This window comes from Cnephaeus nilssonii, assembly GCF_951640355.1.
Source record: "Cnephaeus nilssonii genome assembly, chromosome: 9".
NCBI lineage: Eukaryota > Metazoa > Chordata > Mammalia > Chiroptera > Vespertilionidae > Cnephaeus > Cnephaeus nilssonii.
This window is the reverse complement of record NC_137080.1, coordinates 37,220,764-37,248,213: the sequence shown is the minus strand read 5'-3', so window position 1 is coordinate 37,248,213 and position 27,450 is coordinate 37,220,764. Positions and strand designations below refer to the sequence as shown.

At 39.3% G+C, this 27,450-nt stretch overlaps 1 protein-coding gene across 1 annotated transcript in view; it reads right to left on the bottom strand.

Moving 5' to 3' along the window:
* The window catches only part of AK9 (adenylate kinase 9), a gene marked incomplete at its 3' end in the record, with an annotated part of 114,324 nt that overhangs the window by 59,706 nt on the left and 27,168 nt on the right, over positions 1 to 27,450 (bottom strand). The window contains exons 12-20 of the mRNA XM_079781174.1: positions 25,452 to 25,591; positions 25,190 to 25,370; positions 21,025 to 21,169; positions 16,899 to 16,982; positions 16,710 to 16,808; positions 10,290 to 10,370; positions 8,775 to 8,911; positions 5,776 to 5,932; positions 4,449 to 4,563 (exon numbers count right to left, since the gene is read on the bottom strand). Of these exons, the coding sequence (XP_079637300.1) occupies positions 4,449 to 4,563; positions 5,776 to 5,932; positions 8,775 to 8,911; positions 10,290 to 10,370; positions 16,710 to 16,808; positions 16,899 to 16,982; positions 21,025 to 21,169; positions 25,190 to 25,370; positions 25,452 to 25,591 (1,139 nt within the window). The remainder of the gene's footprint in view (positions 1 to 4,448; positions 4,564 to 5,775; positions 5,933 to 8,774; positions 8,912 to 10,289; positions 10,371 to 16,709; positions 16,809 to 16,898; positions 16,983 to 21,024; positions 21,170 to 25,189; positions 25,371 to 25,451; positions 25,592 to 27,450) is intronic.

Sequence of the window (27,450 nt, the reverse complement as noted above, 5' to 3'; positions counted from 1 at the left end):
CTGAAATTAAAAAAAAGTTCAAAATTTAATTATCTTTGGAAATTCAGACATCGCACAAAATTACAGGATTTAAGGCTGAGTGGCAAAAATAAAGAGAAAACAATTCATAATATTCATTATATTTTTATTTCATAATGTAAATGTTTCAGTTTTTCATATAGAGGTCAGTTAATTTTCAGGGTTTTTTTTTTTTTTAAAGAAAATTTGTAATGTTGCACTTTGAAAAGCTGTACCTATTTATTAGGAAACCTTTTTTAAAAAATATATTTTTATTGATTTCAGAAAGGAAGGGAGAAACATCAATGATGAGAGAGAATCATTGATCGGCTGCCTCCTGCACGTCCCACACTAGGGATCAAGCCTGCAACCCAGGTATGTGCCCTGACCAGGAATTGAACCGTGACCTTCTCCTGGTTCACAGGTTGATGCTTAACCACTGAGCTATACGCCAGTTGGGCATATTAGGAAACTTTTAAAAATTAATAAAGTACTATCTAACTACAAGTTGAAAAAGCACATAAGAGAAATTGTACCATTTTTCCTTCTGATTAAATAAGAAATGTTCACAATATAATTTTAAGTGAAAAAGTACAATATAGAACTATGTATAATAGAATTTTAATTTTGTGTGTTTTTTTTTTGTTTTTTTGTTTTTGTTTTTTTTTGGAACGCTTCACGAATTTGCGTGTCATCCTTGCGCAGGGGCCATGCTAATCTTCTCTGTATCGTTCCAATTTTAGTATATGTGCTGCCGAAGCGAGCACTAATTTTGTGTTTTAAATGTATATAAACAATGATGAAAAGACTAGAAGAAAACTAATCAAATTGTTAATAGTAGTTATCTGGATGAAGGCATTATTAGTTTTAAATATTATTTAACTTTTTTGCATTTACATTTTTTTCTATATTAAATAAATAGATAATTTGTAAATTTATCTTTGTCATCAGAGCAATTATGTGACATTTAGAATATGGAAATTTCAATATCTGGAGGGAATCTGTTTTTCATTATAGTTGAAGCACTAAACTTGCTTAATGGTGAAGACAGTTATAAAAAAAGGTAGTGAAATGGTGCAGAAAGGCAATATTTATTAAAAATGAAAATGTGTATACTTTTGACCTAGAAAGTTTATATCTAGGAATTTACCCTTCAGGAATCAGCTTGTTATTGCACAAGGAAACGTGTATAAGAATGTTGCATTCTTTTAAAAATGATGGCATCTTTAAAAAATAATATTAAGAACAACTGTTCCAAGTGTTCAACAGGGGACTAGGTAAGTAAAGTAGAGCCCATTCATATCAGCAACATACTCTGGGACAGTCTTTTGTTATTACTGTTGTTGCTAATCCTCACCTGAGGATATTTTTTCCATTGATTTTCAGAGAGTGGAGGAGAGGGAGGAGAGCAAGAGAGCATCAATGTGAGAGCCAGGTTGGGGATCGAGCCTGCTGCAACCTAGGTATGTGCTCTTGTCTGGAAATTGAACCTGCAACTCTTCAGTTCAAGGGCAGATGCTCTGGGCCACAATGGCCAGGGCTGGGGCAGTCTTCTTAAGACTGTTCTTATAGGCCTTTCAATCTCTTACATTCAGCATTCTTTGTATCCCTTTCCCCTTCCTTTGAAAATCTAGTCATATATTCTCTTCAAAAAACATTACCATACAGCCCAGCCAGTGTGGTTCAGTGTTTGAGCGTCAACCTATGAACCAGGAGATCATGGTTCTATTCTCCATCAGGGCACATGCCGGGGTTGGGGGCTCGATCCCCAGTTTGGGGTGTGCAGGAGGCTGCCGATCAATGATTCTCTCTCATCATTGATGTTTCTCTCTCTCTCTCCTTCTCCCTTCCTCTCTGAAAGCAATAAAAACATACTTTAAAAAACAACCTTAACACACCTCTCTCCTCACAGGTCTATTTCTTGTTGATAGGGGGTGTTCTCTGACTATACTCTAAATCCTGCCTCCGGCCTGGAGGCTTAGTGAAACTTGAGTTCTCTTTGTGTCCAGACCTCTGAGATGGTTGGGTCTTGTTGCAACACTCCTTTCCCATTTTAACTGTGCGAATCGGCAGTTCGAACAGCGCTCTTTTGTGAGACTCCCCTTATCCAAAGCCTAGATAAAGAATGTTGCACTAAGAACCTGACACCTAACAAGAATGAAGAGGAAGTTTGCTGCCTGTTATTAGACACTTCGATAATCCAGATAGACGAGTCAAAAACTAATGGTTGATGACAGACATTATTCTGCATTTGATGGGCACATTTGGAAACTGATGCTGGAAAAGCTGTAGAATTCCGCGTGTCTTTAGATGAAATTCTTAAGCCTGTTAAGTTTATTTGTTTCCTAACCAACTTGTAAGGCATTTACATGAGACTCTGACCATTTTTGTGTGTTCCATGTCAGATTTCATTTTCTCATAATATGAAAAAGAAGTTGACTTTTGAAATACTTATGTTGAATTTTAAAAGGTGACATAGAGAAACATAGAAAAGTCTGCTTCAGTCTGGGTAAGTCTTTGATATCAAGAACTTTATAAAGATATAAAAATGTAGAATCAAAAGAAGTAAACATTGACTATAGAGATAGCTCAGAAAATTCCATATGGTAATAGGAAGGTGAAGGTAGATAGTTGTGAGAAAGTGGAGATCTCTTTTCCCTTTTAAAAGAGTATAAATGTATATATTTTTTATCTATTTAAAATGTAGCAGACCTCAGTCTAGAAATCACATAAACTGTTTTATACTTATGTTGACATCTTCATCCCTTCTCAAATATTTGACTATTTCTTATACATTGGAAAGAAATTAGGCAACCCCTTAAATCCTAAATATTATAGCTCCATTTGTAACAAAAGTTTTAAATGCTATAAATAAATGTAAATCAGTTTGTAATTATTCTTTGAATTAATAATACTCTTTTTACTCCATATATCAAATAATTTCATTAATTAATCTAACTAAATTATACTTTGTATATTTTTGTGTTAAGTTCCTAAAGAAATGGTTAACTTAGATCTGTGATTTTCAACCAGTGTGCTGTAAGAATTTTTAAAAAATGCAATACCTGACTATTTATGTCAGGGGCACTGACCGCATTTCCCTTAGATTGTCAAATAAAAAATAACAATAGTGAACACAACAGCTGTCTGGTGTGAATGAATCAATATTTTACCTATTTTTTGTCAGATTAGCAAAACATATTTTTTGGTATGCTGCATAATTTTAGTAATTAATGTATGTGTGATATAAGATAAAAAAGTTTGAAAATTGCTGACTTAGATGAATAATGAACACTGAAGAAAATCCTCTGACATACACTTATCAGTTACATGCCTCCTACCCCCAGTAAGCTAGATAACAGCTTCATAATTTTAAGAGTTTAAAGAGCTCTCCTAAATCCCAGTTCAAATTGCTACTATCTGAAGGGGGAAAGAAAAAAGCATTTGAGAAAGCTCCTACAGGTGGATTAACATAAAGAAATTTATTTCTTAAATGTCTTGGTTTTGTGACTGAGAAGTAAGAAACTCAGTGGTAAAACATAAAGTATTTAACAGCATATTTCAGCAAGGAAGAACAATTAGCAAATTAAGTCACTGTTTCTAATTACACTTTAGTCCCCATTCTGAAGAACTTATAGTTTATTAAAGTTTAGTCTTGACCCCAGTCATAAAGAGATATATATGAGTTCACATTCCTAAACCTTTTTCATCGCAACCTATTGAAGAATAAACTCATTGTTAAACCTGTGAGTATAGTAACTAGTCTTTTATTTTCCTTATTAGAATTTACTTGGGCTTTGGATTTTAGTCATATCACACAAGTGTATTTTCATTTACTTTTTAGCATGTTATTTCTTCAATTTATGGATTCTAGTTAGCGAAGTTTTTAAAATCAAAGATAAAAAGGAAAAAAATTCTATCCGTTCATTTATTTATTTTTTTTGCAATGTCTCTTGAGAGTAGATATTTGATTTAGGATAAATTTGATTTGGGACCGTGAAAACATCCACAACTCTGTACTTTATAGATTCTGGAAGTATTTGTGAAATCACTGTTTTTCTTGTAATTATTTACAACTAGAAGCCTGGTGCACAAAATTCGTGCATGGGTAGGGTCCCTGGGCCTGGCCAGCCAATTAGGTTCCCTGCTTCCCTGCCTCCTCCTTCCCTCACTCCCTCAGCACCCCACCACCGCCACTGGTCGCCCACCATGTTCCATGCCACCCCCTGGTGGTCAGCGCATGTCATAGTGAGCAATCAAACTCCTGGTCTCCCAGTCGAACTCCCGAGGGGACAATTTGCATATTAGCCTTTTATTATATAGGAAGGATTGGATCAGTTAGATCACCATTTTGATATTAAAGAGATTTCATAAAAAATAAATTGTGAGTAGATACTTAACAGCTTCATAAAAGATTCATTAACCTGTTTTACTATGCCAGGCAGATTTACCTTGCTGCTTCTTCCTCTGTTTTTTTCTTTTGTAGTTCATCTAGTAATCTCTCGAATATCTTAGAGTCAATTTCAGTTTTATTCTCTAAATACAGTCTATTAAGTAAACATTTTCCTAAAATATAAACAGAATAGAATTAATTTTGAAAATCTATAAAGTATAGTGAGATACATTTTGAAAATTAACAATAAAAATTAATTCTGCCTATATCCAAATATATTTTCCTTTAATCATTTATTTAAATAGAGTCCAGAGTCTTGAAAATGTTAAAAGACCATCTTAAATCATTTTAAAAGATATATATTGGCATGTCATAAATAACAAAAACATGAAAAAATGTAATATATTTCCCTTCTAAAAGGCAAATGACAGAATATTCTTGGCCTCCTTATCAAAGATTAATTGACCATATATATATATATATATATATATATATATATATATATATATATATATATATATGGGTTTATTGCTGGGCTCTTTATTCAGTTCCCTTGGCCTATGCATCTGGTTTGATGCCAGTACCACACTGTTTTGATTATTATAGCTTTGTACAAAATGACAGAATAATTAAAATTTAGTTCTTCTATCTTTGTGTGCTTAATATGTCCCATTTGAGGTGAAGAAGGACTAATAAATGGTCTTTGCCCTCAGCCTAATATATATCCTATATAATAAAAACCTAATATGCAAATTGACTGAACAGCAGAACTACTTGTCACTATGATGTGCACTGACCACCAGGGGGCAGACGCTCAACACAGGAGCTGCCCCCTGGTGGTCAGTGTGCTCCAACAGGGGGAGCACCGCTCAGCAAGAAGCCAGGTTCACAGCTGGCGAGCGCAGTGGCGGTGGTGGGATCCTCTCCCGTCTCTGAGGTAGTGCTAAGGACCCTTTGGGGGATGTCCACCTGCTGGCTTAGGCCTGCTCCCCATGAGAGGGTGCAAACAAGGCCGAGGGACCCGCCTCCATGCACAAATCTCGTGCACCGGGCCTCTAGTATATATGTGTGTGTGTGTGTGTGTGTGTGTGTGTGTGTGTGTGTGTGTATTTCATTTAGAATTTATAGTGCTGACTGAGAGGAAGGTGTTAAAGTCTCAGCTCCAAAGCATAATTACAAGGGCCTGCTGGGATTTCCAGTGCCCCACTACTCTATCCTGGTCACCTACTCTGTGGATGGCTGCCTCATTTCAGGGCATAAAGGGATTGCTGGGGTGGTATTTATACCTAGTGAGGGTGGAGAGTTTTCCATTTTGTATTTTAACTAAAAATATTACCAGCAACAAAAACTTCACTTTCAAATTTACATGATAAATATTTACCAACCGTTGTCTTCTGTATCTGACAAATAGATTACTAAATCTGGTGTAATTCCTTTGTCCACTAAGGTTGTCCACAGTTCTTTTATAAGAGGGCAGTTGTCCACTACCCATCCTCCATATTTTGAGGCACCAGAAAACCTGTTCTTGTTTTCTTCAACTACCTGTAAAAAATTACACACTGATATTACCATCATAGCTGGACAAGCCAAGGATACCTTGATCTATCACTTTTTGTGAACCTTAACTATCTTCTGAGTTCTTCTGATGTTCAGAAAAAAAGAGAGCTACTTAATTTTAAAAGAGAAACTATAAGCAAGTTTTTAGAAAAATAATTTAAACACTTTGAAATGTGTAACATACGAGAATGAGTAGGTAAAAAAAGTGATACAAAAGAAATATAAGTGAAATAAATAGGACAAAGACAAATACAGTATGATTTCACTTATATGTGGAATTTAAAAGAACTAAACTCATAGAAAGTGAGAACAGATTGGTGGTTATTCCTCTTTAAAGGTTAAGGTGAGGGTGGGGGGAAATATGTGAAGAGTTAAAAAGTATAAACTACCAGTTATAAAATGAGTAAGTCCTGGGGCTGTAATGTACAACAAGGTGACTATAGTTAACAATATTGCAGTGTTCATTTGAAAGTTGCTAAGAGGGTGGGTCTTAAAAGTTATTATTATACACAGACAAAAAAAGTATGTGAGGTACTGAATGTTAACTAAACTTATTGTGATAATCATTTTGCACATCCTATATAATAAAAGGCTAATTTGCAAATTTTCCCCTTGATCAGGAGTTCCATTGGGAGTTTGATCAGGGGGTGGGGCTGGCCAACTGCCTGTGGCTCCTCCCCCAAGCTGGCCTTGCCCCCAATTGGCTCCCCCACCACCCCAATCAGGGCCGGACCCCACCCGTGCATGAATTCGTGCACTGGACCTCTAGTATATATACTAGTATACATCAAACCATTATGTTGTACATCTTAAACTAATACATTATATGTCAATTATCCTATCTAATAAAAGATTAATATGCAAATTAACCATCACTCCACTACACCCACAAGCCACGCCCACCAGCCAATCAGGAGTGAATATGCAAGTAAACCCAACCAAGATGGCTTCGGCCACAGAGAGCAGGAGGGAGGCTTGGGTTTCCCCGGCAATGGAGGAAGCCAAGCTTTCTGCCTGCCCTTGCTGGCCTAGGCCTCCACTCAAGGCTACAAAGTTTCAATGATAGAAGATACATAAATCCAAACAGAAATGACTGCCGCCATGGAGCAAGCAGAAGGCTTGGCTCCGCTCCGGGCTACAAAGTTTCAATTGTAGAAGATAAATAAATTCCAGATATCAGGGTCTCTGCTTGGGTCGCCGTGAGGCGTGGCTGGCCTGCAAACCACCACAGGCCCCTCGTCCAGGCTGCCCCACGCCCCAAGGGAACCCCCACCCTGATCCGGGACACCCTTCAGGGAAAACCAACTGGCCCCCACCTGTGCACCAGACCTCTATCCTATCCTATCTAATAAAAGAGTAATATGCAGATTGACCATCACTCCAACACACAAGATGGCTGCCCCCATGTGGTCAAAGATCCTGCCCTCATGTGGACACAAGATGGCCACCACAAGATGGCCAGCAGGGGAGGGCAGTTGGGAGGGAACAGGCCTGCAAGGGAGGGCAGTTGGGGGTGATCAAGCCTGCAGGGGAGGGCAGTTAGGGGTGACTAAGCTGGCAGAGGAGGGAAGTTGGGGGCGACCAGGCCTGCAGGGAAGGGCAGTTGGGAGGGACCCAGGCCTGCAGGGGAGAGCAGTTAGGGGGGACCAGGCCTGCAGGGGAGGGCAGTTAGGGGCAAAAAGGCTGGCAGGGGAGCAGTTAGGCATCAATCAGGATGGCAGGGGAGTGGTTAGGGGGTGATCAGGCTGGCAGGCAGAAGCGGTTAGGGGCAATCAGGAAGGCAGGCAGGCGAGCAGTTGGGAGCCAGCAGTCCTGGATTGTGAGAGGGATGTCCGACTGAGGGGTCCCAGATTAGAGAGGGTGCAGGCTGGGCTGAGGGATACCCCCTCCCCCCATGCATGAATTTCATGCATCAGGCCTCTAGTATATCAATAAATCTGAAAAAAATAGAAATGATTAATAAAAATTTTACTATCCAAGTTTCAAAGATATGAAAATTAAGCCAATATCAATATATAGTTTCCCCACCTCATTTTTTTGGAAAAAAAAATTTAATGACTTTATTGTATTTTATCTAATGAATAATGAGTAAGTCTTAATTTGTTTAATCATCTTCTTACTGTTAAACATTTATATAATTTATAATTTTATTATAACACTGAGCTCATGTGATGAATATCTGTATATATAAATTTTTGTCTAAATATATATTTCTTTAGGTTAGATTCCTAGAAAAAGTGTTTTTAGGTCAAAGAGAATAAGGAATAAACTTAATTTTTTTTTCTTTTAATCTTTATTGTTGAGAGTGTTACAGATGTCCCCTCTTTTTCTCCCTCATTGCCCTCCTCCATCTGGATCCTGCCCCAGGCTTTCACCACCCTATTGTCTGCATTCATAGGTTATGCATATGCACACAGGCAAGAGAGTAGTGAAGATGTGGAGGGGTGGGTGGGTGCTGGGAAGAAGGGGGGGCCAAAGAGGGAATGGGAGACATCTGTAATACTATTAACAATAAAAATATATTTAAAAAGAAAGGAAAGGAGACATGTAATACAATAATAAAGAATTTAAAATAAAAAATTAATTTCAAAGCTATGAAATTATATAGCATAATTGTTGATAAATAAAAATTATCAAAGAACCTAAGCAATTATTCACTGAGGTACATTACACATAACAATGTTGACTATAAAATGCACATGAATTTGAAAGCTACAGATTTTAATACTGTCAAATGAGACTCTAAATTAATTATACATATACTAGGTTGACATTTTCTCCATTTCTGTTAAATTAATGATGAAAATGCACAGCTTAGATTTCTTACCTCTTCCAGGACTTCCTCTAAGATTTCAGCATATTTTTCATATGGATGTTCAAAGTTCATATCCTTTGTCATTTTCAACAAGTCATTTATTATAGAAAGAACATCTGGATGATCTGCAGTTACCTCTTCTATTGAGTCTAACATAAAACAAGTTAATAAACTAACGCGATTAATACTTTTAGCAGATAATTCTATTTGCAATAGAGCATGATTGCTAATAGCTGACCCAACAAAGTGCTATTGTTGTGTTATTGTTCACATGGTAGAAGAAAAGGGGAAATAGACTTGGCAGGAAATGTCAGGTCAGGAATCACAAAATATCAGAGCAGTGGCTCAGAACCAATACATCAGAATAAAAGTGAATGAGGCAAGAAGTCACAGGAGTCAAAACCAGCAAGCCAGGGAGAAGGTGTAGGCACCAAATGATTCCAGAAAACAGAAGTATCTAGGGAATGCTTCAGAAAACAAGATGAATACTTCCAATCTCCAGCATGAGACTACACAGGCCAGTGAGAGGACAGGAAATAGGCAAGTTCGAGGGACAGAAGAAAGGGTGACATAGGCTGGTTTCTCAGGTGTTACACTTGATTCTTGCCCTTGTGGCATCCTGAGTGTCTCCTTACATGGCTGAGTTGGCACACAGGCAGCATCATGATGTAAATGAGGCAGGTGGTTGGCAACTCTGCCTGACTCCTTTTCCTCTGTCTTTCCAGGGGTGCTTCCTAAGCTGCTGCCCCAAGGCTCCCTCCATCAGAGTCGCCTGCCAGAGCCCAGTTGATCCTAACCCAGAAAACCTCCAAAGGGCCTTCGAAGAGCAGCTTCCTGCTGCCCGCCCGCCCTGCCATGAAGTGAGATGTCTGTTCTCAATGATGGAGAAGCAAGAACCCATGGTCTCGGGAAGGGGGGCTGGTGAGGCAGATATAGCCAGTAGAGATACTAAATGTGCTAGAAACTGCTAGTTTTCCACCCAATATCCATCCATTCTCCTCTTCCTTAGTAACTTCCCTGATTTTATTGGGGTCAGCAATGTGCCCAGCTAAAAACGCTGCATCGTCCAACTTCCCTTATAACTTGGATGGCCCATAATTAAGACGCAAACAGAATTTTTTTTGGTAAGCCTTTCTGTCATCTCTTTAAAGAGGAATAACTCAGCTGGGGGGAGTGCCAGTTTGTGCTCCTGGCCTTTTTTCCTGTGAGGCACTCTGATGTGATGGCTGGAGCACCAGCATCCATACTGTGAATTGTATGGTAGCCACATGCTAGGGATGGCAGAACAGACAGAAACATCTCCTGTCTTCCCAAGGTTCTTTTTCACCAAAACAATATAGCACATAATGTTTTTCTGTGTTCCTACATATGTGTTTATAATAGTTAGCCTTTAAGATATAATAAGTTGCATATTAATATAATGATTTTTACAAAAATGACATATTTCTGCTTCCAAATTCTGAAGGAATTATTGTAAATTTTAGATCCACAATCTAAAAGAACCAAATTACCCAAATATTAATTTACCTCTTTTAGAATCCAACTTTAGATCTTGACTGCCTTGTAAACTTCTTTTAATTATAGATGGTTCACTGGGTTCTTTTTCATCTGTGAATAAAATATTGTTAACACCTAAGGAACATTATTAAATTGTAGGTGATTTCCAAACAAGATCATGGGTCCTGGTATCCAGGATTCATGTTCTAACTTTTGTTGTTGTTGTTGTTAATCCTCACCAGAGGATATTTTTCCACTGATTTTTTAGAGAGAGCGGAAGAAAGAGAGGGAAAGAAAGAGAGAAACATTGATGAGAGAGAAATATATCAATTTGCTGCCTCCTGCACGAGACCAGATCAGGACCCGGGTTGGGGAGGAGCCTGCAACCGGAGGATGTGCTCTTGACCTGGATTGAACTGGGGACCCTTTGGTCCACAGGCCGACACTCTGTCCATTGATCCAAACTGACTAAGGCTATGTTCCTAATTTTTTAATGATTAAAATAATAACCATAATAATAAAACAGATAAAAATATCTATCAGCAGTAGAAAATAAAGATGATTTAATTAACCAATAAAATCAAGAGGAGGGAGAGCTCAAGATGGCGGCATAGGTAAACACCTAAACTGCTGCCTTGCACAACAATTTCAAAACTACAACTAAAAGACAAAACATCTATCACCCAGAGCCATGGGAGGGCTGGCTGAGTGGAAGTTCTACAACTAGAAAGAAAAAGACCATTCAGTGCACAAACGCTGAAAAGCTGAAGTACGGGGGCGCGCGTGCGATCAGGGCTGGCGGCGGGTGTTGCTTTCTTCAACCCAAAGGGAGACAAGCTCCTGATTTCTCTGAAATCCAGTTTCTGGGGAGACGTGCGGGACCCAAACTCCTACAGGGAGAAGCTGGACTGTCTGCAATCGGGTCAGAAAGTGAGGGTGGCTTGCTTGCAGAGCTGCGCGCAGGAACAATTGCTAGCTGCACTGGGGCGCGAGACGCGGGGATGCAGTCAGAGGTGCGGGGACGGCTGGCTGCCAGCCATCACTGTTTGCCACACCTTAGCCTAGTGATGCCCTGAGACCCCGCCCCGCACAACCTACAAACCCACCCAAGCTCCAAGCAGCGGCTTTTGCATATGAATGGCCTTCCCAATCGCAGCTTAATCTAGCAAACTTGCAACCCGGCTCAGACAGCTCCAAAACCTCCAAATCCCAAGCAAAGAGGAGAAAACCATAGTTCTTGCTGTAGCTCCTGCAGGGTGCCCTCAGACAGTAGCTGACCTGCACCCCATTGGAGATTCAGAAGCCAGTATACCTAATGGTCAGTGTGAGACACCAGATTTCAACTCCTCACATCCATAAGTGACACATTCAAGCGGCAGACTCAGTGAGCACCAAAGCCCCACTGAATCAAGTCCTGCACCATAAGCGTGTCTCCAGCGCAGCAGTTCTTCCATTATAAACACAACGGGTCCCACAGCCAATTGGCCTAGAGGACAATTCCTCCCAGTGTACCAACAGCAATCAAGGCTTAACTACACCAAGACTTTGCACTCAGCCCACAAAGGGGTATACCAAGAGCATCCACCTCAGGTGATTGGAGAGGCTGAGCTATTGGCCCCTATAGGTCAACTACCACACAAAGCTGCTCCATCAACACAGAGAAGCAGCCAAAATGTGGAGACACAGAAACATGTCACGAATGAAAGAAATGGAGGAAAGCAAACTACGGGATGACATAGAGTTCAAAACCACATTTATAAGGTTACTCAAGAATCTTCTAAAAACTTCTGAGAAACTTGATGAGACCTTTAAGGACCTTAATGAGAATGCCAAAAAAAAAAGAAAGAAAAGAAAATGGAAAAGGACCAGTCAGAAATTAAGCATACATTGTCTGAAATAAAGAATATACAGAAACTCAATTGTAGATCAACGTACCCCAAGAATCAAACCAAAGATCTGAAATATGAGGAAACAAAAAACACCCAACCAGAAAAACAAAAAGTAAAAAGGATCCAAAAATATGAAGATAGTGTAAGGAGTCTCTGGGACAACTTTAAGTGTACCAACATCTGAATTTTTGGGGTGCCAGAAGAAGAGAGAGAGCAAAATATTGAAAACCTATTAGAAGAAATAATGACAGAAAACTTTCCCTACCTGGTTAAAGAAATAGACTTACAAGTTCAGGAAGTGTACAGAACCCCAAACAAGAGGAATCCAAAGAGAATAACACCAAGACACATCATAATTAAAATGCCAAGGGCAAAAGACAAAGAGAGAGTCTTGAAAGCAGCAAGAGAAAAACAGTTAGTTACCTACAAGGGAGCACCCATACGACTGTCAGCTGATTTCTCAACAGAAACTATGCAGGCCAGAAGGGAGTGACAAGAAATATTCAAAGTGATGAATAGCAAGAACCTACAACCAAGGTTACTCTACCCAGCAAAGCTATCATTCAGAATTGAAGGTCAGAGAAAGAGCTTCACAGACAAGAAAAAGCTAAAGGAGTTCATCACCACCAAACCAGGTTTACATGAAATACTGAAGGGTATTTATTCATCACCACCAAACCAGGATTACATGAAATGCTGAAGGGTATTCATTTCTTTAAGAGGAGGAAGAAGAAGAAAAAGGTAAAGATAAAAATTATTAACAACAAAAAGACATCAACTACATACCTACCAACAAGTGAATCTAAAAATCAAGTGAATAAAAAGTCTGAAGAACAGAATGGACTGGTGAATATAATGGAATCAGGGACATAGAAAGGGAGTGAACTGATAATTCTCAGGGGGAAGGGGGTCTGAGGGGTGTGGGAAGAGAGTGGACAAAAGTCTTACACCTATGGATGAAGACAGTGGCGGGGGATAAGGGCATGGGATGGGGTGGGTAATCAGGTGGAGGGGAACTATGGGGGGAAAAAAAGAGAACACCTGTAATAATCTGAACAATAAAAATTTATTTAAAAAAAATAACAGTAAAATCAAGAGGAATTTCAGTTTCAGATAATGTCAGTGAATCTAAATTGAAATAAATATATATCAAATTTTCCCTTCCAGAGATCAAGGCTGCATGGGGCAGAGAGGGTGCGTTTTTACAAGGGAACACTGGCAGTGTTGACATCCCTCCAGCAGTGGGTAGAGGCACTGATGTCTGCTTCTACCTCGGACTGCCTCCCCCAAAGGTGGGAACAGCCAGTATGGGGGTGCGACTCTCTTAGTGTATTAGCTGGCAACTAACTCCCAGAAGTCACTTGGCCAAAATTTTAAATGTGTGTATATGTGTGTGCTTGTGTTGGGGGGAGGGGGCGGCGCTGTGTGTATGTTAGGGAAGGAAGAGGGCCATACCTAAGTTTCTGACAGTACCCAGTTCAATTCCTACTAAACTTGAAATATACACCAGGCAAGCACATGTCTGTCTGATTCAGGAGCAGAAACCAAACAAAAGCTATCAACTCTACATCATAGAACAAAGTAAATTATAGATGTACTTAAGAACTACACACCAAAGGTTGGATGAATTTAAGGGAAAAAAAAGAGTGTAAGCATATATTACACCTCTGATTGAGAGGAAGACTTCTTAAACCTGAAAGTAAATGGAATTAATCAACAAAGGAAAAGTGATGATTTGACCACGAAAATATAAAAATTTCTCCTACTTCAAAAACAGCAAGGTGATTTAAAAGACAAACCAACCTATTTTGCAAAATAATATGAAAAATAAGTGACTAATATAGAAAGTTTATATAGAAACCATATAACTGATATAACTTATAAAATGGGCAAAAGAGAAAATGGTCACCTCAGAAAAGAATATAATGGTTAACAAATATTAAACTTCAGAAACAGTTAAAAATTAAAATAGTATCTAGAAAAAGAAAATACTGAGGAAACAATGACAGGTACTTTGTATATTACTGAGGGGAACATAATTTGGAACAACTTTTATGCAAAGCAATTTGACTCTGGTCCATACTTATTGAACCAGTTACTCTACTTACGTCAACTTGCAGACAAAACTTTATGTAAAAAAATTAATTGCACATTACTTTTAGTAGCAAAAGAATCAGAAAAATTACCAGTTTCCAACATATAGAACTATCACATATAAATAGGGAAATCATGCAGCAATTGAAAATGAGGGTTAAAATATCTCCTAATGAAATAATTAAATGTTACATTATAAATCAGTAAAGGTAAAAATAGTTTACTCTGTATGCTTACAATTATGTTAAGATATTCATGGAGCCTGGCTGTGGTGGCTCAGTGGATTGAGTGTTGTCCCATGGACCAAGAAGTCCCAGGTTCAATTCCCTGACAGGGCACAGGCCCAGGTTGCAGGCTCAACCCCCAATAGGGGGCAATGATGAGAGATGGTTCTCTCTCATCATTGATGTTTCTATCTCTCTCTCCCTTCCTCTTTGAAATCAATTTAAAAAATATTTTTTTAAAAAAAGATATGCATGGAAAAATTTTATAAGGGTAAATAGCACCAAATGATAACACTTCACAGCTAAAACTCTGTGTTATATTTGAACACAATAAAGGAAGTAGAAAGCTTTTATGAAATAATTTATTATCTACACTAATAAAAGAAAAACATGCAAATTATTGTCACTCCACTACACTACCAGCCAATCAGAGTGAGGATGCAAATTAACCTGATAACATGGCGGCAGCCCTGCCCCCCTGCCGCTCTGGGCCTGTGGGGGTCGGAGAAGTCAGGCGCCAGCGCCTGAGGCTGGCTGCAGCCCAGGAGACAAAGAAGCTACCTGCCCCGTGATCCCAGGCCACAGCCAACAGCAGAAGCCTCACGCCTGTCTGCCCGCGACTGAGGCTGGGTGCAGCCTGGGAGATGAAGCCATCTGCCCCGTGATCCCAGGCCACAGCCAGCTGGAGAAGTTGCCCATACTGCATCCCAGGGAAGACGGAGAAGATGGTTAACAAATATTAAACTTCAGAAACAGTTAAAAATTAAAATAGTATCTAAAAAAAGAAAATACTGAGGAAACAATGACATGTACTTTATATGTCATGTACCTGTGGCTGGCTATGGACTGGTAGACGGAGAAGCCGCCCACCCTGCAATCCCGGGCACCAGTACCTGCGGCTGGCTGTGGCCCGAGAGACGGAGCACCAGCACTTGCAGCTGCAGCAAGGCAAAGCCACCTGCCCACCATCCCCTGTGGCTGCAGCTAGCCTGGATGCCTATGGCTGACCAGAGGGAAGGAAGCCCAGATCCCGGATGCCTGTGGTTGGCTGGAGGAGGGAATCCTGGGTCCCAGATGCGGGGCTGAAGCAGAGGTGGTTAGGGGCAATCAAGCCAGCAGGGGAGCAGTTAGGGGCAATCAGGCTGGCAGGCAGAAGAAGTTAGGGGCAATCAGGCAGGCAGGTGAGCGGTTAGGAGCCAGCAGTTCTGGACTGTGAGAGGGATGTCCGACTGCTGGTTATCCCCTGAGGGGTCCCAGATTGGAGAGGGTGAAGACTGGGCTGAGGGACACCCTTCCCATTCCCACTCCCCCTGTGCATGAATTTCGTGCACTGGGCCACTAGTCTACAGTAATAAGAGAGAAAGATGCAAATTGACTGTACCTTCGTGACGCCCACCAGCCAATCAGGAACGACTATGTAAATTAACCCAACAAAGATGGTGGGTTAATTTGCAGATGCAGGCGCCAAGCAGCTGGGGGCGTTCCGCACCACCCCAGCTGCTCCAGGCCTCTGGGCAGCATGGGAAGGTGGGAAGGTGGCTCTGGGCTGGAGCGAAGGCAATGTCGGCAACCAGGGGAAGAAAGGCCCATTCTTGCACTAATCTTTGTGAATGGGGCCTCTAGTCTCTATATAAAAGGCAAAGTGTCCCCTCGGGAGTTCCACCAGGACAACAGGAGTTCGATCAGGACAATGGGAGTTCGATCGCTTGCTATGACATGCGCTGACCACAGCGTGAAACATGGCATGCAACTAGAGGTGGGGGGGGGGCACTGAGGGAGCAAGGGGAGGAGGAGGAGGGAAGGAGAGAAGGTAGGGGAGGTGGGGGAGGAGGGAACCATGCGGTGGTGGTGTGCAGGTGGCGAGGGAAGGAGGAGACATGGAGTCAGGGAGGTGGGGAACTTGATCGGCCCTGATTGCAGGCCAGGCCTAAAGACCCTACCCATGCACAAATTTCATGCACTGGTCTCTAGTTACATAATAATAGTTGTGTTACATTTAGAAACATTTTGAAAAATTTGGGGTGGCTCTAATCATATTAGACTCCTCAGTTTCTGTATTTTCTTCTTCATTCCAGTAAATCTAGTTTGGTTCTGTAGCTTAAATCTGTAACAGAGAAACTAACTCTTTTTTCCTGAATGTTCCAATTTTGGGGGTATTTTAACCTTCAATCTAAAGATGACAAAATATGAAATAAAATGAAAGTTAGACCCATAAGCATGGCATTAACAGTTAATTTTGTTACCATCTTGATCACTTTTAACAGTTGGATCACTATCTGACTTCATTTTGGCTTCTTCATTGTCCTCTAAAGAGCTTTCTATTTGTGATTCCTGAATGAGCCCTGCAGTGGAAGAATAATATGCTTTAGCAGCTAACCTGTTTATATTAGAAACATTTTGGCTAATACAGCAGTAGCAATATATTTCTTTACCATCGTCATCAAGTGAAAGGCGTGCCTCTTCGAAGGTTTTACCATACTCCTTCATTTTAAGTTCTCTTTCCTGGTCTTTTAAAGCTGAAAGATAGTAATAGGCTGTTAGCAGAAGGTAATTGGGGGTAAGGAGACAGGTATAATGATTCACTTCTCTGCTTTAAAGTCAGAGACTTGCATGTGAGTTCTGACTCAGCGTGGCTTTGATTTCCTTGTCTCAATTTCTACTATGCACAATGAACACCATCAAACCGAAGGCACTGTTGTGAGGATTAAATACAAGAATGGATGATGACAACTTAGAAAGTACTTGGCTTTCAGGAAGCCTGATCCATTCTAGCTGCCATCTTCTGTATTAGTCTATAATTTTCTATGTTTGAAAACCTCAATACTCTCCACTCGTGAATTTTTCTAAAAAATATATTGGAATAAAATTCACTAGCAAAAGTATTCCAATTTTTTTAAATTTTAAGAAAGGTTAACCCTATTGTTATATTTAGAATAATTAGTGAATTTCAAAAGAAGCTTTTAAGTTTGTAGCATATGAGAGATAGCATCTATTTTTATATTCTGGTGAAAAAAAGGCAATTTGTGGAATGCTTTAAAATCTATGATTTTATGCCATAATGTGAAAGGAATCACTATAGACTTCAAGAGACATTACATCACTGCTCTTCCTCCAGGACCCTGGCTTCCTCTTTTGATCTAGATTTCTGTTAAATGTCTTCTCTTCAATGAGGTCTTCCTTAGTCACCCAAATAACCCAGCACTCCTACCCCAATCACTACCTACCCCATTGCTGTGTTATATACTTTTTTCTACCAGTTTGTGTTATTTATTTATTTATTTATTTTTGCCCCTTTACCCTCCTTCGATGTGTAACCACCATGAAGACAGGAGCTTCATGTGTCTTGTTCACCTGTAGGTCAGTGCCCAACACAAAGTAGGTACTCTAGAATTTGTTGAAGGATTTAATGAATTCATTTTGTCCAGCCTTAAATAGGTTGAATAGCAAGCCATTTTAGTAGTCTGGGTAAATATTCTCAAGCTTTGTTTTGTGACTTGTCTATGAGTATATTTTTAAAAATTTGGTTTTCATTTTTAGGATGGTATACTAAAAATATAAATTCATTCTGCGTCATCTGGATGATCATCTGGATGGCATGCAATTTCAATGCTGGTCTTTTTGTTGTTATTTTTTTATAGTCCCTTAGGCATCATGTTGGACACTCATTTGTTTTAGCCTAATGAAAAAGAAGACAGGCAGATTTATTATGCAATGCTGTATTCTTGTGTAGCAAAAGCTCAGCACTGCCATGTAAGAAGAGGTAATTTCCTTGCTTCTTAAATCGTTTCAAGCATAAAAATGATGGGAAACTTCTAAATTTATGTAAAAAGCTAGTGAAACCCTGATAGTAAAATCTGACAAATAGAGCACACAAAAAAGAAAATGTTATATACAACCACACTTGTATGTGTAGAAAAAATATCCTAGATTAAAAATCAAAAGAAAAAACATGTCATAAGAATAATAAACAATGACCAAGTAAGGTTTATTGCAGAACTATCAGAATGGTTTAATGTTGGAAAATACATTAGCATAATTGAGAAATCAATAGGTCAAAGGATTAAAAACTTCATGATTAGCTTGATAGATACCAAGAAGGCACTTGGCAATCAACATCCATTCCAGATAAAAATACTTAATAACCTTATGAAGAAACATTGGAAAAGAATCCATTTAAAGAGGCCCTCTATCACTCCCACTATTTAATAACATCATTCTAGAATTCCTAGCACATAATTAGTCAAGGAAGGAAATAAGCACAAATAATGGGAAAAGAGGAGTTGAAACTACACTTCTTCTCTAAATGATGTGACTGATTATCTGCAAAACTCAAGAGACTCAACTAAAAAAATCTATAAGATCTAGCAAGTAAATTTAATAAGGTGGGCAGTTACAAATATATAAATATTAAACATTTTTCTAATATGCTGGTAATAATGAATTAGAAAATATAATAGAAAATCTCACTCAATAGTAACAAAATGACAAAATATCTAGAAATAAAATTAAGAAAAGTGTATATTCTTGTTAAGGAAGGATACAAATATTAGACAAAAAAAGAGAGATTTCATCTGTCTCTATGAGAAGATTTAATAATAAAGATGCTAATTATTGTCAGATTATTGTATAATGGAACACAATTCTCCCACTGGGATTTGTTGTAGAACTTGACAAAATTCTACATGTATCCCAAAGCCTGGCACACAGTAAGCATTCATTTTATGGAATAAGTGAAAGAATACCCAGGAATAATTTCAAAACAAAATGTTTTGAGCAGAAACTTGTATTATTAGATTAAAATGCATCATAAAGTTTTAATAATTATATTTTATATTAAAGGTTATAATAGAAAGAGGAAAAGAATAGAAAATACAGAAGTTTACAATGAGCTTAACATTAATAAGATGGCATTTCAAATCTGTAATAAAAATATGTATAATTTAGTAAATGTTATTTATAAAATTGGCCCACCATCTGGAAATAATTAACTTAAATCTTCATCTAACATACAATTTATTACAATAATTACATATTACTTAGAAAGAAGAATTATTTTAAGAGAATGCAATTTTACATATACCATAGAATCACAATTAATTATTACCAATATGAATAGAAAAAAGAGAGGGCTAAAGAATGCATCCAATTCTTAGCAGGATAGCTCTGGATTATCACTGCTCTTCCCAGTTTTCTGTGAGCACTTGAGAGACATAGAGGATAGGAGCACAAATTTGATTTGAATCCCAGTAGATCTGAATCCCTATCACTTGCTAGCTGTCAACTATGGGCAAATACCTTAACCCCCCTAAGCCTTAGGTTCTTCATGTACTAAAAGTGGAGATAAAAATGCCTACCTCATAGGCCTGTTATGAGAATTAAGTAGGGGAATGCATGCAATGCATTGAGCATAGCCTCAATGTACAGTAAATGCCCAATAAAAATGATCTGACATAACTTTTGTAGTGAGAAAAACTTTATTAGGAAAAGAATATTTGGAATCGAGGCAGTGATGGCTCTATTAGAGTATAATACATTGCCATAGTTTCTGGAAATCCAAACAGTGATGGCTGAATTTAGTCTAAAACACTGGAGCTAATCTAAAATTTTGTTTCCAGATCTTTGAAAGTGAGAAATATCCCATGTAGAATATTGCAAGTGCTGCATTGTGGGTATTCCACTAAGAGGAGATGTTTAGATATTAAGCAACTTCCATGTGTTCCAATGTGACTAGTTACAAGGGTGCCAACTATAGACATAAATTCTACCAAAACCAATCACTGAATTTCAAAAATAGCCATGAAAAATCACATTCTTCCTTAAGAAAAACAGAAAATAAAAATCACATTCTTCCTTAAAAAATAGAAATGAAAAATCACATTCTTCCTTAAGAAAAACAGAAAATAAAAAACCCCAAACCCCTGTGTCTATTTTTAAATATATAATAAGAAGTGAGGTATAGGAAGAGGCAGCTGGTCAGGAGAAAGAACATTGGAATTTTGGGAACCAGGGTTCAAGTATCAGCTATGCTATTAGCTGGGTGAGTTTCAGGAAGCCATTTAACCTTCAACCGTCTCAGTTCTCTCATCTGTATAGTTACTTTAATTGATCTTAAGGTTTCTTTCAGTTTCATTGCTGTATGGCTTTTTGAATTTAAAATGAATAGTTCCCAAATAGAACAATCTGATTTATAATCAGAGTTAACATACAGGCCTAAAACTGCAACAACAGCAGCAGCAACTCAAACCTCATGAGTCAGGTGGAGGGGTGGTATCATGACTGGTGGAGATAAAGGTATAAATTATGCTCAGTTTCTGGCCAGCAAGCAAACTCATAAAAGTAATGCAATCTAAATCTGGAAGCTCTTTCTGTTTCCTTTCCTTAGAAGTCTAGAATTGAAATCTTTTCTGTTTATGAATCAGGTTGATGTAGACTCATTTATTCAACCACTTATTAAGGTGTAAGGTACCAGAGATATCAAGATGAGCAAACGAAGTTCTTGCCTGCCAGGCTTAATTGTTAACCCAACCTTAAAAAACACATTTAAAAAAGACAGATCACCTTGTCTTTTAGTTTCTGCTTCTGAAAGAAGCCGTTCTCTCACAGTCTTAATAGCGTCTTCAGTGGCCTCAGCTACAGTATTTTTTATTAACGTATCAAGGGCTTTATCAAAACGTGGCTGAACAAGTTTGGCATAGTCAACTACCTGCAAAGAATATTTGAGAAAACCAACATAAGCACAGTTACACATTGTTAATCTATATCTATATCTACATATCTACATATCTATATGTCTATATCTATGTATCTGTATCTGTAAATGTATCTGTATCTGTGTCTATTTCTATATCTTTACCTATCTATCCTAAAATCTTTTTCTTAATATTATTTTTTGAAATATGTTTTTTTATTGATTATTTTTAGAGAGAGAGGATAAGGGAGAGGGAAAGAGAAATATTGATGTGAGAGAGAAACATCGATCAGTTATCTCTGTATGCACCCTGACAGGAGATCGAACCAGCAACCTGGGCATGTGCCCTGACTGGGAATCAAATTGGCAACCTTCTGGTACTTGGGACGACACTCAACCAGCAAACAACATCGGCCAGAGCTAGCTTACAAATCTTTAATGGGACTTGAGTTTTGTTATTTTCAGAATTCATTGATTTTTCAACACTTGCTTTCATAGAAATTCAGTCATATTTTTCATGTAGGACTATATATCTACTTATGAATGCATCATGTAATATATCTTCAAGTTACATATATTTTAAAAATCAACTTTGTTTGTATAATTTACATATCATAAAAGTATGCAGCTTGATGAGTTTACATAACAACAACCACAATTAAGATATAGAACATTTATATCGACTCCAAAGTGCCCTCATGCTGCTTCTTTTAAAAAAATATATATATTTTATTGATTTTTTTACAGAGAGGAAGGGAGTGGGATAGAGAGCTAGAAACATTGATGAGAGAGAAACATCGATCAGCTGCCTCCTGCACACCTCCTACTGTGGGTGTGCCCTCAACCAAGGTACCTTCTGGTGCCCTTGACAGGAATCAAACCTGGGACTTTTCAGTCTGCAGGCCGATGCTCTATCCACTGAGCCAAATTGGCCAGGGCAACCCTCATGCTTCTTTATAGTTACTACTAGAGGCCCGGCGCAGGAAATCGTGCGTGGGTACGGTGCTCAGGCCTAGCTTGAGATCAGAGCCAACTAGCCCCGCCCTCTGCCACCACTCATCCCGATTCCCTGTTCTCCATTCAGTGATGGGAGCCTGACAGCCGGGGAGGGACCGAGAGGTCAGACGTTCCTGCCTGCTCGCCGGCCTCACCCCCGCTGCCAGTCGCCCTCTGTGTGTGGGACGACCAGCGGGATGGGGGCCTTGGCCTGGCGTTACTCACATCCCCTGCCACCTACCCCAGTTCCCCATTCTCCATGGGCAGCAATAGGAGCCTGTGGGCCGGGAGGAGGGACCAAGGGGTTGGCCCGTTCTGCCCACTCGCCAGTCCTGTCCCCCGCTGTCACCCACCCTGGTTCCCCATTCCCCATCAGGCGATGGGAGCCTGACTGCCAGTGGAGGGACTGAGAGGTCGGCCATTCCCGCCCACTTGCCGGCTCCACCCTCGCCAGCTGTCGTCCTGTGTGTGGGGGGTGACTGGCAGGGTGAGAGACTTGGCCTGGCGCTGCCCGCATCCTCTGCCACCTACCCCGGGTCCCTGTTTGCCATTGGCAATCAGAGCCTGCCAGCCGGGGAAAGGAACAGAGAGGTAGTCAGTGCACTTCATAGTGACTGGTCTAGTGGTCGTTCTGGCCGTTCTGCCATTATGGTGGCTAGGCTTTTATTATGTAGGATGTAATCTTTTCCAAGCTTTCCCCCTTTATCATAATGTTTTTGAGATTCATCAGTATAACTGTATATGTCAGTAATCTGTCAGTTTTATTGTTGAGTGGTATCATTGTAAGAATATATAATTTTTTTTAGTTCATTCATCTATTGATGGACATTTAGGTTGTTTCTACTTTTTGGCTATTATCAGTAAAATTGTAATGAACATTTCAGAAGAAGTCCTTTTGTGAACACATGTTTTCATTTTCCTTGGGTAAATATCTAGGAGTGGAATTACTGGGTCATATGGTAAGTGTATTTGACTTTATAATTAACAATTAAACTGTTTCCAGAGTGGCTGAACTAGTTTGCATTCCTGTCAGCAATGTATGAAAGTTGCATTTACTCTACATCCTCACCAACACTTCGTTTGTGAATCTTTTAAATTTTAACCATTCTAATGGGTCTGAAGAAGTGCTTCATTGTAGTTTAAATTTACATTGCCTCACTCATTAGTAATTTTGAATTTCTTTTTAGCACTTCTTGGTAACTCACTTACCTTATCTTTTTAAGCATGTGTCAACTTTTGCCCATTTAAAAATTGGATTAAAATTTTATATATATTCTGAATGTAAGTCTTTTGTCAGGTAGGTAATATTCTACATATTTAACTGTTACAAGTAGATTTCTATATGCCTTTTAAATTTAAATAATATTTTCATACCTCTAGATTCCATTTTGTTTTTCCTTCAATATGCTTACATTATTTTATTCCATGCCAATAAACATACATTCATACGATTACTTTTAGTGGATACACAGCATTGTATTAGCTAAATATATTATGAGTTATTTAATTAAAATACCAATAATATATACTTAAGTATACATGTTTTTTATATTATAAACTAGGCTGTGATGAATATACTTATGTATATCTCTTTGATAGTTTCTATAAAATAGAATTGACAGTTCAAAGGATATGCATGGATTTTAGGCTTTTATACATATTTCCAATCACTACCCCTATGGTTATACTCTTAGCAGCAGTGTATGAGAAGGTACTTTTCCCCATCCTAGTCACACATGGGTCGTTAATAGTGATCTTTCAAACAGCTGACATGACATATCTAATTTTTTGTCATCTCTCTGCTTAATGGCTATTTTTATCTATTTTGTAAATTGCCTATTGGCTATATATTTTTTCCATTGCGGCTTCCTCTGTTTATTGATTTTTAAGAACTCTTTATATTTTAAAATTATAATTCTTTTGTCTGATATACACTGTGATGGTTTTAAAACATGTCCACAAATCCTTTAATACTCTTCCCCTCAGAAGGTGGAATCTAACTCCCTTATCCTTCAGTGTAGGCAGGACTTAGTGACTAGCTTTAAATGAAAGATATGATGCATTTTTCATTTAAAAAAAGTGAAAGGCCAAACCACAGAGTGATAGAAAACATCCATAATGCTTATAATAAAAAAAGAACTTGTAGCCAGGCAGAAGTGGTTCAGCTGATTTAGCATCGTCCTGTGCACTGAAAGGTTGCTGGTTTGATTCCCGGTCAGGGCACATTCCTGGGTTGCAAGTTTAATCCCCGCTGGGGGCATGTACAGAGGGCAACCAATTGATGTTTTTCTCTCTCTTCTTTCCTCCTTCCCTTCCTCCCTCCCTCCCTCCTTTCCTCCCTCCTTCATTCCTTCAGACTCCTTCCGAGGTCCTGCATAGCTCTGACTACATCTTCAGCCACCTTCATCTTGTGCCAGTCCTCCTTTACGCCCTCCACTCTAGCCATGCTGGCTTTCATATCATTCCTCTACACACCAATCCCTCCTCAAATGCTTTGGCTCTGTCTTCAAATTACATCCCAAATCTGTTCACTTCTTCCTACCTCTACTGCTATCTCTCTGGTCCAAGATAAATGCAACTTCTCTTCAGTTACTGAGTGTGGAGAACAAGATCACTGAGGGGAGAGGTCAGGGCCTTGGGAGGGTCATCCTAGTAATTACTGAAACCACCAAGAATAATGGCAGGAGTGAGTACATTGTAGAGAACTCTCCACTTATTCACTCCATGGTGAGCAGGAGGGGTATAACCCAGGATACAGGAGACCTGTGGAACCAGGAGAGGTAATGGGTGGTGTCACTTGTACGACATAACAGTCAAATCTGGGGGCTTTGGGGAAGAAGGGAGGGGCTATGGTCTGGAAGCCTCAATAAACAGCAAGGGGGATGCCTTTCCCACTCCAAGCCCAGAAGAACAATTGCCCAATTGACAGTGTAAAATTAAGAAAAGTCAGTACAAATCCTACAAATCCCCAAATCCTACAAATTATAATCAAGTTTAAATAGGTAGAAAGCTAGCCAGCTAGCTAGCTAAAGTAGTTACCTTTCCTTTGTAATGTTCTGCAAGCAAATTGCAAAGTGTTGTTTTCCCTGAAGATGGAGGTCCAAATACGAATACTTTGAATGGTGGTGCGGGCATTGGTGGAAGAAGATAGGGACGTGGGTTCAATAAAAATGCTTTTAATGTTTCTTCTGATGACAGACAGTACATTTTACCTAGAAAACTTAAAATATACCACGATCATAAACAACTGAAAAGAGATATGGGGAAGTTTTGAAATTAAGTTCTGAAAATGATTACTTACCTTACGGAAAGGTCAGCCATTCCTGGATAAATGTTACCTTCTTTTAAAGTCACAGGACACGAGCGTCCCCATCTGCTTCTTTGCCATCTATATCTTGGTGCAATAAGTTTATAAGATGCAAGAGTACGAAACAGCTCATCCTATTTAAAACAAATATTGAAAACATTAAATATGTGGACATAAGTTTTGCTGAAATTAATGGTATTATTTCATTTCTTATTTGATAGTGCTGTAACTTTCCAAGAAGTAATTTAGAAAGCAAATTTTGGCTTTTTTCTTTTAAAAATATTTTTATTGATTTCAGAGAGGAAAGGAAAGGGAGAGATAGAAACATCAATGATGAGAGAGAATCATTGATCAGCTGCCTCCTGCACACCCCCTACTGGGGATTGAGCCCGCAACCTGGGCATGTGCCCTTGGCCGGAATCGAACCTGAGACCCCTCAGTCTGCAGGCTGATGCTCTATCCACTGAGCCAAACCGGCTAGGGTTTGGCTTTTTTTCTTAATTGCAACCATTCTGTACTTGTCCAAAATTTAACAGGCATATAGTTTTCATTTCTGTTATAAGACCTTGTTTGAATTTTACAGAGCACTTTCTCTTATAAGGTAGAATGAGCATAAGCTAGCTAGAGCATTTTCTATGATCTATCTCAGAAAACAGATACTGAAAAAATTATTATTGAAAAGATTTGAAATTGTACCAAATTCTTAGTCAATTTACCTAAGTTTTAAAATAGTAAAATGTTATATACAAATTATTTTTGCATTTATTTAGCTCTTCCTAGAATGTAAAGTTGCCCTCAGCAATTCTTTCCGTTGATGATCTCCAGAGAAGTTAACAACCACTCTCTACAGGCTGCAGATTGCTGAAAGGTTCACTGTCCTTGGACTACCTTAGCAGGAACAAGAGAACTGGGGAGAGATGGCATGGTGGGCAACTGCCAAGGGTGATAGGGTCCACGTTGGCTCCCTCCTACTTTCAGATGTGGATCTTTCATTAGTTGCTTGCTCCAGAGTTGACTGTTGAGGACAGATGAGGGTGGGAGCTATGGTCTTGCCTGGACCACTGCAGCATCCCAGAGCAAAGAGGCATGCACAGTACAGAGATGCTGCGTGAGTGTCCCCAGCTGAAGGCTGGGAGAAGTAGCTAAGTACAAAGGAAACTGTCAATTCGTAGGGGAGCTACATGAGACTGAGAACCTTGTTGATGGGGCTACCCCCACCCCCCTTCTCCATGGAATCCATGGATAATGAGCTAGGGACTGAAATGTGCTCAGACCAGTCAGGAAGCAGTCACTCTTTCCTTATCATCCTTATTTCCTGTCCCAACTTGGGAAAAACATTTTAACAGCAGACCATGTTTCTGAAGCCACATGTATACAGGTGCCGAGGGGCTACCAGAAGATGAGCTTTCAAATAAGTTGGATGTTGGAGTCTTAAAAACTATCAGTCTACCTCTGCTTAACAAGGCAAATAACACATGCATTTGTGCTTGCTGCTTCCCTAAAACCTCATGAAAATACAGCAGGAGAATGAAAACAGGAATAAACTCACGAGGACACAGACTGGGAAAAGAGACCAGAGAAAGTGATAGCGGACCCTCCATGGCTACACATTTTTGTAGCTAGAAAGCAGATGGATGAGTGGTAGCTGACTTAGATCAGAAAAAGCTAACGGCTCAGTGTGGTGACAGGGATGGGTGTGTGTGGGAGGGGTGGGGGAGGGGACAACAAGGATCAAGTTCATTCAGTCTTCAAAATCCTCGAGAAGCTCATGACCTGTTGACACCAGGCACCTCTGAAGATGGGGAATGGAGAGCAGAAGACAGGGAGACTGGTTGAAAATCTTTAAAAGGAGGTGCTAGTGGCCAAAGTCACTCTCCATCTCACTCAGTCAGCCAACTCTGTCCCTCAGCCCCACCACCACCTCTCCTGCAACCAGAGGACTGGAGGCTTCTATCTGGAGAGACTAGACCAGAGGATCTTGTAAGAGGGACTC